The 10,726-nt window shown below is 41.6% G+C and overlaps 1 protein-coding gene across 7 annotated transcripts in view; it reads left to right on the top strand.

Moving 5' to 3' along the window:
* Window positions 1-7,368, top strand: part of mib1 (mindbomb E3 ubiquitin protein ligase 1) — a 49,662-nt gene extending 42,294 nt beyond the window's left edge. Inside the window, exons 16-22 of one of the 7 annotated variants that reach the window (XM_034234723.1) lie at window positions 117-298; window positions 1,283-1,472; window positions 1,566-1,644; window positions 1,739-1,930; window positions 3,362-3,433; window positions 4,220-4,320; window positions 5,136-7,368. In XM_034234723.1, the coding sequence (XP_034090614.1) occupies window positions 117-298; window positions 1,283-1,472; window positions 1,566-1,644; window positions 1,739-1,930; window positions 3,362-3,433; window positions 4,220-4,320; window positions 5,136-5,276 (957 nt within the window). In that variant the 3' untranslated portion in view covers window positions 5,277-7,368. Of the gene's footprint in view, window positions 1-116; window positions 299-1,282; window positions 1,645-1,738; window positions 1,931-3,361; window positions 3,434-4,219; window positions 4,321-5,135 lie in introns of all 7 variants that reach the window. The other 6 variants (XM_034234724.1, XM_034234727.1, XM_034234721.1 and 3 more) reach the window with 6 other exon arrangements.
* Window positions 7,369-10,726: the final 3,358 nt, after the last annotated feature.

Below are 10,726 nucleotides of genomic sequence, written 5' to 3' on the forward strand. Positions count from 1 at the left end.
GTAAAGACAAAACTGTGTACCCACTGGATTCAACTTAAGAAACAATATTTCACGTCACAAGTGCCCGAAGTTCCTCTGATGTATCTGTTTGTGTGTGTCTGTCTGTCTTTCTGCAGTTAATCATGGGCCTCGGCACCCAGGGGGCGGAGAAGAAGAGCGCAGCATCCATCGCCTGCTTCCTGGCAGCCAACGGAGCGGACCTGACCATTCGTAACAAGAAGGGCCAGTCCCCTCTGGACCTGTGTCCAGACCCCAGCCTCTGCAAAGCTCTGGCCAAATGTCACAAAGAGAAGAGCAGGTAAACATCCCTTAAAGCAATACTTTGACATTTTAGGAAATACACCTATTTGCTTTCTCGCCGGGAGTTATACGGGAAGATCGATAGCACTCTAATGTCTGTCTGTTAAATATGAAGCTGGAGCCAGGAGACAGCGGGTTTAGCTCAGTGTAAAGACTGGAAACTGGAGGGGAAAAACGTTTTCTATTGTTGTACGTCGCTCTCAACAAAATGCAAAACATGTAAGATAAAGCCTTGTCTGTAGCTTAATAAGTGACACACCTACAAGCATGTCTAAAGAGGGTGTTCATTATTGAATAAGGCTTTTACATGAGGAGTTAGATTTAGAGACCTAGATCAAGTTATTTATTTGTCCAAATAGGCCAAAAAACACATTACTCTTCATCAAACTAACATGACTTTAATCAATCTGAAAACCTAAAAATAGATAATTTTATACAAATTTGTTTGGTGTTTTGAATTATATTCCTGCACCAACAGTACCGATAACACCTGACTGAGAAAAAGGAAGAAGGGCCGCCTCAGAAAAATCAACCCTATTGATTTTCTTTCTTTGAAAAACATGTTACATGTACAGTAGGGCCATGTTTCCTATGCTCTGCTATGTTCTCTTCTCAGTGTCTATCTGTCTGCACCTATATTAGGGCTGCTCCATTATGGCAAAAATCATAATCTCCATTATTTGGGTCAATAATAATATCATGATTATTAAAAAACGATTATCCATTTACTTTGAAAACATCCATTTATAAAAAAAAAAAATGTGAACACTTAAGTTTTTAACAGTTGATTACCTTTAGAACTTTAAGTATAATTCAACTGAAAAACCTATGTTTTAAAAAAAAAAAGGTTTATTTCAATTATGTCTTTTTCATAATCGTTGCAAGCCAAAATCGCAATTGCGATTAAAATACGATTAATTGAGCAGCCCTGACCTATATTATAATTTGCTCTCACACACTGTTTTCTTTCTCGATGTTCCAGTGGCCAGGTGGGCACCCGCAGCCCGTCTCAGAACAGCAACAACGAGACGCTGGACGAGTGTATGGTGTGTTCAGACCTTAAGAGAGACACTATCTTCGGGCCCTGTGGACACATCGCCACCTGCTCCCTTTGCTCACCTCGGGTTAAAAAGTGTCTTATCTGCAAGGATCAGGTCCAGTCAAGAACTAAGGTATCAGAAAGACTAGTACCAGTCCAGGGAAATGATTCACCAACTAGAGCAGACAACTTTTACCGCTTTTTTGGTGAATTTGTCCCTCCACAGATTGAGGAGTGCGTAGTCTGCTCTGACAAAAAAGCAGCCGTTTTGTTCCAGCCCTGCGGTCACATGTGCGCTTGTGAGAGTAAGTTCACCTCTGTCCTTTTAGCAGCTTCTGAACTAAAAACTATCCTTGTAAAGAATGGACTTTTAACTGTCTTTCTTTTTGGTTTCACCAGACTGTGCCAGCCTCATGAAGAAGTGCGTACAGTGCCGGGCTGTTGTAGAACTCCGCACCCCTTTCGTTATGTGCTGTGGTGGGAAAGGTATGGAGGATGATGCCGCTGATCATGATGATGATGATGATGATGATGATGATGATGATGATGAAAATGATGATGATGATGATGATGATGATGATGATGACATTAGTGAGTGAATCTTCCACACGTTCCCTTTTAATTCCCGTTTATTTTTCCTTCTTTCTTTTCTATTTTTCCACTTTTCCTTTGAAAGTGTGCTTTAGCCGTGTTTATCGTTTGCTTTGTCGCGAGCTTGCTTATGTATTTTATTCCTTTGTTTGCATCATTGATACATTGTTTTGTTTTGACTGTAGTAGACATGTTAGAAATGTGTAAATTAAGTTATGTGTTTAATTTAGTTCATATTATTTTGCAAACTGTTAACCACTACTAGATCTTGCATGCTTTTAATCATTGTCTCCATTGTGATCATTTCATCTGTTCTAGCTTCTAGCCGGATACTGGCTGAAGTGGACAGTGGCTTCAAAGTGCTTGCCTGCCTTGTCTGAAATTGGCTTAATAGATCCTCCAAAAATCTGATTCTAATCTTTCTAAAAGTAAACACTAAATCTAGTTTAGCAGACCTGCACGAAATGACACAATAATCTCATAAAATACAGACAAGCTGATAACATTATTCTGTTCCTGTAGCCTCTAAAAGTTTGACTAATCACTCTGCATTAAGTGGAATAACTTATGTGTAAGCATATGCTTACTTCTTGTACTCATAATTATATATATGAATATTAATAACCACTTGAAAGTCCAAAAATACTGAATTATAATACCTCCCTTGCAGGTCATTTCAGTTTTGGAATGATACGCCTAACCTATATGTTATTCAGTTGCACACAAGCCAAAAACTGTCCACTGAAATGTAATGAAGTGTGTAAATGTATTTATTTGTTTGTTGAATCACTCCATCTTCTTGTCTCCAAGTCGAACACAGTGTTTTATTGCCCACAACCTTCTTTTAGTGGTGCATCTCACCAGTGGTTAGTCCGTGTTTTCCACATTTGTATGTTGAGTTAAAAGGGAAACTGTTGTAAGTTCACTAACTTCATGTTTACCCGTGTATTCATTATTACACATTTCTCCATGTGTCAGCTTGTTGGCATGCAAATCTTTATTTGCAGTCTTGCAAAAGTGAATGCAGACCCCAATACGCATACACTCATGCAAGGGGCAGCATTGATTGTTTATCTCCTCTCCCTTCATCCCAGTAACTCTGACCGTTGATGTCTGCTACAAAAGCAAATCTAGTGCACGAAAAATCATCCGCCACTTTGATTATTTTGACTCCCTACTTCTCTGACTTGATGTAGCGCAGGCATCAAGAGAAAGAACCACTTGCCGCTATGCTTTTTAATATTGATTCTACATCAAAAGAGACTCTATTTCCCATTCTTTCCCTGATTACTGTTTCCGACTGCTAGCTTTCTCTTTAAATTCTTTCTTTGGACCTCCCTTTGAGGCTGTAGTGAGTAGTTTCAGTCCCTAGGCCAGCCGTTGAGCTGGTGAGGACAGCCCCGCTATAACTATGTGACTGGTTATTCCCAGCAGGGAGCACTAACAATATGGCAGGGGGATCGCAGGATATTGTCCAGCCCAACAATCTGGCTCTAAGTTGGTGTAAGTATACCTCTATGATTCCCTCCCTTTAAAGAACACACACACACACACACACACACACACACACACACACACACACACACACACACACACACACACACACACACACACACACACACACACACACACACATCACAGGACATTACATTGACTTTCATGCATTTCCTGGATACTATCCTAACCTTAACCATAACCAACACATGCCTAACCCTAACCCTTACCCTAACCAAGTCTTCACCCTAACATTAATGATTCCCTCATGGGGACCTCCATTTTGTCCCCATAAGGGAGGCGAGTCCCCACACGTGATTGTGTACACAGATTTAGGTCCCCACAAGTATAGTAATGCTAGGCCACACACACACACACACACACACCCTCAAAAGTATAGTCTGTTGTTTGTTTATCACATTGGTGCTTACAGTTCCTCAGCCCAGCTAATTTTGTGCTCTTATAATGTATTCAGGCAGTTACACTCTCATGTCATTGTGGCTCCTACAATACTACGTTATCCTGAGCCAGTTTATATTTCAGATAATTATAAAGTATGCATTTCTGAATTAAAGTCCTTTATAAATGGAGTTTGATCTGCCTTCAAAGGTTGATTGACAGTTTTAACATTGTCAGTGTGGCTGCATTTCAGTTTTATTGACTATATAGTTTATCATTATGCAGAGATAACATTTGATGTGGCCTCAAGCGAAACCTTCTTATTTGTTTAGTCTCTTGGCTGGTAACTGAATTCTGTTTCCCTTAACATGTTGCTGTGCTGTTGCGTCCAAACAGCCAGCGGAAACATCCCCGCCTTGCAGAGAGACAAGGACAACACCAACATCAACGCAGACGTTCAGAAGCTACAGCAGCAGCTGCAAGACATCAAGGAGCAGGTAGGAGCTGTAGATCAGAGCGCGGCTAGTTAATGGAACACAACTGACTATCGTTGTTAAATCTGAGACATTGAATTATAATTATAATAATTAATAATAATTCCTTACATTTATTATAGCGCTTTTCCAGATGCTCAAAGCGCTTTACAAATACACATTACACATATCATACATGCAATGGTCATGTACTGATGAATTGATTCTTTCATCATAAAAGAAGAAGATGGTAAAGAAAAGGCCCATTCAAATGTCCCAGTTTGTATTCAACTTATAAATCTTCATATTTAAGAAACTTTATCGGTTAAATCTAAATATTATTTTACCATAAAGAGAGTAAGATTTAACGGGGCGGAGTTCAAAATCACATACTTTTAACTTTTAGTACTTACTGCAGCTGCTTTTATGCATACAATTGGGATATACTTCTTCATAATAATAATAATGCACCTTGACCCTCTCGTTCATATGATTCCGTATTTTGGAATTTCCACGAGCTCTGATCAGCCTCTCTGCGGCTCAGTCGATGTGACTAGTTTCCTCTGAGCTGAGAGTTTTGTATATTTTATAGCCAGTAAAGCATTCTGCAAAAAAAAATGCATCGGATGCTGTAGAACGCCCTGGTATTTTTGGCATGCTGTATTTGACATATTGGGACGCACCCCAGCTGTGCCTCGTGAACCATCAAGAGGGAGTAGAATATTCTAAGTAATGAAACCAATGTCTGCATCGTAAAGTTTGTTGTATAGGGCTTGTCTCAGGTGGGTTTTTCTAAAAGCTAAAATGACTATCACAAACCACATGCTCTGTGATTGCAGACGATGTGTCCGGTGTGTCTGGACCGGCTGAAGAACATGATCTTCATGTGCGGCCACGGCACCTGCCAGCTGTGTGGGGACCGGATGAGCGAGTGCCCCATCTGCCGCAAGGCCATCGAGCGACGCATCCTTCTTTACTAGACCCCCTATCCCACCCCCCACAGACGTTTTTCTCTTCTCTTAAAGCTCACAGCGTCCATGCCAGTAAAGCCACAATCACACCAGCTGCTGCTGCTGCTCCACCATCCACACAGCACCGGGTCAGCCAGCTAAGGGCATCCTCAAATGTCTTATTGGACACAGCAAATGCTCTCTTAATGGCTTGATTGTCTTCAGATGGAATTTCTGTTACAAGGAAAACAATTATGAATTGACTTACATCAGTTTTGCTGTTCTGTCGTGAGTCCGCACTGCAACAAGAAAGATGCTAGTTTTTTTCTATACCTACTTTTCCCCTTCTCGTTAAATTTCCTGTGTCATTTTCTCAGTTTTTACTTGGTATGTGAAAGTCATTTTTCTCTCCTTAAGTCTACGGTGGCTTCTTTGGCCTCTTAGTCTTGGATATGAACTGTTTCTGGAACAGCTCTGAGCAAATTCATAAGTCTAGAAGAATTGATGCAGAGGTCGGCCTGTTACCTTTGATGTAAAGTTCTCACGCACCTGTCACAGTCATTGCCAGCTGCAATCAAGTTTTATTGTATTTGTAAATCTTTATGCACGTGTATTGGTATCGGAAGCTCCAGATGTGGATTTTAAGTACTTAATTTTTCACGACAGTATGGCAAGTTGTTTTTACACATTACTGTTTGCCCAACTTTAAGGTTCAGTGAGTGTTTTCGCTTCATGTCTGTGTTCAGTTTGGCTGTTGTGACACGCTGTAGGCCGACTGTCCTTGCAGTTAAAGACCAGTCGTGACAGTTTTGCACAAGAAAAGCTGAGTCAGGGTAAAAGCTCTTTGCTGCACTGACTCTGGAGGTCCTCTTTTACTCGGTGTTAAAACACAGGTGGAGGTGTAGTAACTGCAAGGTAGCACACCACAGAGATGGCAGTGGCAGCAAACACACACACACACACACACACACACACACACACACACACACACACACACACACACACACACACACACACACACACACACACACACACTGAGCTTCTGTCCAGTGATCAGTCCCTGTTGTACATGTTTGTTGTACACACAGCTCAACCCGATGCAAACACTTCTCTAGAGTATCTTGTCACACCTTGATGTTAAACTGTTAAGAGTTGGCGGTATTTTCTGACAAAAAATGTACAATTCAACGAGCATTGCTAATTTACCATTGACGACTTTGCCATTTGCTTCCAAAAATCTTAAATAACTTGTATGGGGATAAGGTGCTCTTTATCTTGTATTATTTTTTTTATTTAAGTGTATTTCCTTTATTTCAAAATTGACATCTATTAAGCTAGAGAGTACAATCTATTAGAACACTAAGATGAAAATGTAGATTAAATTATTTTGTATTGCTGCCCAAAAAGATAGGATTCATAGGTTTCACTGCCTTCCTAATATGTAGCCTCAAAATCTCAATAACATTCTGCTTTGATATTAATGTTGAGACACGTTTGTGATGTTTTTCCGTTTGCTTTTTGTTGGCAATAGCTTTCTAGCAATCATCGGTAGAAGCATCTTTCGCTAAAATAGGTCTGTAAGCCTAACGTGTTCTTTGTGAAACAGAAAAAAAGACATTTTGTTGTCAAAAGTGTCAAGTATCTTTTCACCAATGTTTTATTTGGGAGGAAAGCTAATGATTTTTTAAAGACAGAACTTGCCTTACCTCTTTTAAAAGGCAGTTGCCCATGTGGAGACTCAGCAAGATAGCTAGCTTGCTCCGCTATGTGGGAATTTGCAAACCCATACAAGCATTTTTTTCTCCCTCTTTTACGACTGAAAGCTACTTTTTTGAGAACGGTTTTGATTCCTTTCATTTGTCATGATAACACTTTAAGCTAGAAGCACTAATACGCTTTATGGTAGTGTTTTCTTGTTATGGTTGTTATGAAAAAGCCTATTTTGTACTTTATTTTCAATACCTGTAACTGTCCAGTTGATTATGTATCAGTATTTCCTTTGGCATGAATGTTTGACATATGCAGTACCATGGAAACCGTTCAGTCTGTATTGCTAATAAGTGCTTTTAAAAACAACCATATAGCTGAAATAAAGTTCTACATGAACCATGGGACATTAGAAGGGCTGTTTGTTTTTATAGCTTCTACTGCTTTGTTCATTTGCTTGTTTTTTTCCGTTTTCTTTTCAAGTGGAGCTCAGATGTAGTTAGCCTTTTTATAAGCAGGAAATTAGCATTTTGTTGCTTTTCTCCTGCTGTGCAGTGTCTGCCTCACAGAGGAGACTGGGTGGCAGAGATGGGAGGTGTGAGGTAATTGAAAATGCTAACACCTAATGACTCAGCACCAGTGTGTGATAGGTCAGCTATGCTAATCAAAGAGGAGTAAAAGAAAACCCCAGAACAGATGAGACACCCAAATTGAGCGATGCATCTTCTCCAGTGAGCGGTGACATCTCCCCTCTCATTTTAAGAGATTATGACCAAAGGCCATTTATGTTCTCGCTCATTGACTAGTCCATTCATAACCTGGACATCTTTGGGCCGGCTCACATACAGCAGCAGTTTGCAGAAGCTCATAACAAGACATCCATCATGCTGTCACCCTCTCGCCCCGTCAATGGCTGCAGGGGAGACTCTGACACCTTTTTATTTCTTCTCGGATCTCTGCGACTTGGCATGAGGCAAAGACGATGGCTGTGGTCTGGTGTCATGTCTATGGTGTCATTTTAAAGTCAAGTATCTGTCTTTAGAACAATGGGTTTACCTGTTACAGTGATAGACAGTGACGTGAATCGCAGCCGCTGCTGGCTGCTTTGTGACCAAAAACAAATGTGGACAGGACGGCAGTCGCTTTAACATGTTTTCTCCTACAGCGGTTTTTCATTTTAAACGACAAATATTACTACAGCATCCAATGATATCATAGTGTTTTTGGTTTGTTTGATTTAAGATTGCTAATGTTGACCAATTTGTGAATTATGTGTGCTTTAAAAATGTCCATGTTTTTGTTTAATAACTAAATCTATGTACATATAACATACTTACTCACTACTTAACACTTAAAGGTGGGGTAGGTAAGTTTGAGAAACAGGCTCGAGATACACTTTTTGTTATATTCCATGGAATGCTCTTAACGTCCCGATAGCAATGAATATCTTCAGTGCTTTGACAGAAAATCCGTAAAAAAATGTCACCTGTGGAAGCCGTGGTACCTTATCTCGTGCCCTCATTGGTCATGTGCGCGTTCGTGTGTGTTGGAGGAGGGGCTCTGTAAGGAAGTGGCAGATTTGTTCCGGCTGTGTATTTTCTAATTCTATCGCACTCGAGCTGGTTTCTCCAAAATGACCTACCCCACCTTTAATCTATAGTTTTGTTTTATTAAAAAAAAACATCAGTTTGTATTTATTTTGAAGGGCCTTTCTTGGCCTGGAAGAAGCTAAGTGTTTTAAATGAGTGTTTCTTGACAGAAATCCTTACATTTGGACCAATTTAAAATCTTGAAAAGTTGTCTACTTTTGTTCAGTTCAATGCTTTTACCCTGATTTATAATTTTAAAAAAAGCTCTTGAAAAAAAAAAAGTATGTTTAACAACAACCGACAGATAAACCTAACATGCTTTTAGCAGTTTTATTAAAGCTTAAGGTGTTGCTGTGGCCTTACAGACCCATGCGCAAACACTCGGAGCAGGGTTTTAGAAGAAGCCCTTGAACCGGGTCTTCTCCTTCTTCTTCTTGGAGTTCAGACTCTGAAGGTCCGTCAGCTGGGACTTCAAGGAGGATTCTGCTTTCTGCCACTCTTGCTCTTTCGCCTGCAGATGGTTTTTCAGCCAGTCTGTGCTTTGAAGCAGGGTGGATTTCTCCTCTTGCCACACTTGCTCCCGCTCCTGCAGATTCCTTTCAAGCCTCAGTGAGGCCTGAAGGAGGGTCGACTTATAGCTCTTCCACTTCTGCTCTTTCTTTCGCAGGTTGTGCGACATGTTTGTTGAGTCCTGACGGAGGGTTGGCCTGTTCCCTTGCCACTTGAACCACTTCTTCTTCTCCTTCTTTTTGAGGGTTTGGCACTCAATCTGAGACTTTAAGTAGCTCTCTGTTTCCTGCCACTCCTCCTTCTCCCATCTGCTGATTATATTTCAGCCTTTCTTTGTCCCGCAGGACGGTCAACCTGTCCTCCTCCAAGTGGATGCAATTACGCTCCATCTTCTGCACAGCCTCGCTCAGATTGTCCACAAGCTTTTTATTTGCCTGCTGCTGCTCCTCGAGCTGAGTCTCGTAGGAAGTCTTTGTTTTCCCAAACTCCTCCATCAGCTGTTCAAGGACATGATCCCATTCAAGATGTTCTTCTGCTTTTTCCTGAAGCAAAGACACAAAGGTATTTTTTTCCGATGCATGCATCTCTAGCTGGGCAAGATGGATGACATGGGATACCTCCAGCTTTGCAGTGAGAACAATGTTCTCCTCCTGCCACTGGAGAGTCCTGATCTTCAGCTCCTGCTGAGCCTCATTTAGAGCGCCCATGAGCGTACTAGTTTGTGCTTCCAGTTGAGCGAGACAGGTCGTTTTCGATTTCTCTGTCTCCTGGAGGTCAGTGATCTCTCGCTGGAATCGGAGGCGCTCAGTCTGCAGGATATCTTCCGCCTTTTTCAGGGCTGCTGTGGTCTTCCTGGTCTCTGCTCTCTCAAATTTGAGATGGCTCTCAAACTCCAACTCCAGGTTGGTTTTTGACAAATCCAGCATACGTTTTACAGCATGGAGCTCACTTTTAAAGGCCTCTTTGTCTACCTTCATGCGCTCCAATGTGAGTTGCTTGTCTTTGTTTAGGGAGGTTTGATGCTTGAGATCCTGGAGGTCAGTGATCTTTCGCTGGAATTGAAGGCGCTCAGTCGCCAGGAGATCTTCCGCCTTTTTCAGGGCTGTTGTGATCTTCCTGGTCTCGCCTCTCTCCAATTCGAGATGGCTCTCCAACTCCACGTTCGTTTTTGCCACACAGAGCATTGGTCGTAAAACACAGAGCTCACTTTGAAGGGCCTGGTTTTCTGCCTTCATGCGCTCCAAAGCCATCTGCTGTTCTTTGTTTGTCGAGGTTTGATGCTTGACATCCTGGAGGATCTCTTGCTTGAATTGAAGGCGCTCAGTCGCCAGGAGATCTTCCGCCTTTTTCAGGGCTGTTGTGATCTTCCTGGTCTCGCCTCTCTCCAATTCGAGATGGCTCTCCAACTCCACGTTCGTTTTTGCCACACAGAGCATTGGTCGTAAAACACAGAGCTCACTTTGAAGGGCCTGGTTTTCTGCCTTCATGCGCTCCAAAGCCATCTGCTGTTCTTTGTTTGTCGAGGTTTGATGCTTGACATCCTGGAGGATCTCTTGCTTGAATTGAAGGCGCTCAGTCGCCAGGAGATCTTCCGCCTTTTTCAGGGCTGTTGTGATCTTCCTGGTCTCGCCTCTCTCCAATTCGAGATAGCTCTCCAACTCCAACTCCATGTGC

Source organism: Gymnodraco acuticeps, unplaced genomic scaffold (genome assembly GCF_902827175.1).
Source record: "Gymnodraco acuticeps unplaced genomic scaffold, fGymAcu1.1, whole genome shotgun sequence".
Classification (NCBI taxonomy): domain Eukaryota; kingdom Metazoa; phylum Chordata; class Actinopteri; order Perciformes; family Bathydraconidae; genus Gymnodraco; species Gymnodraco acuticeps.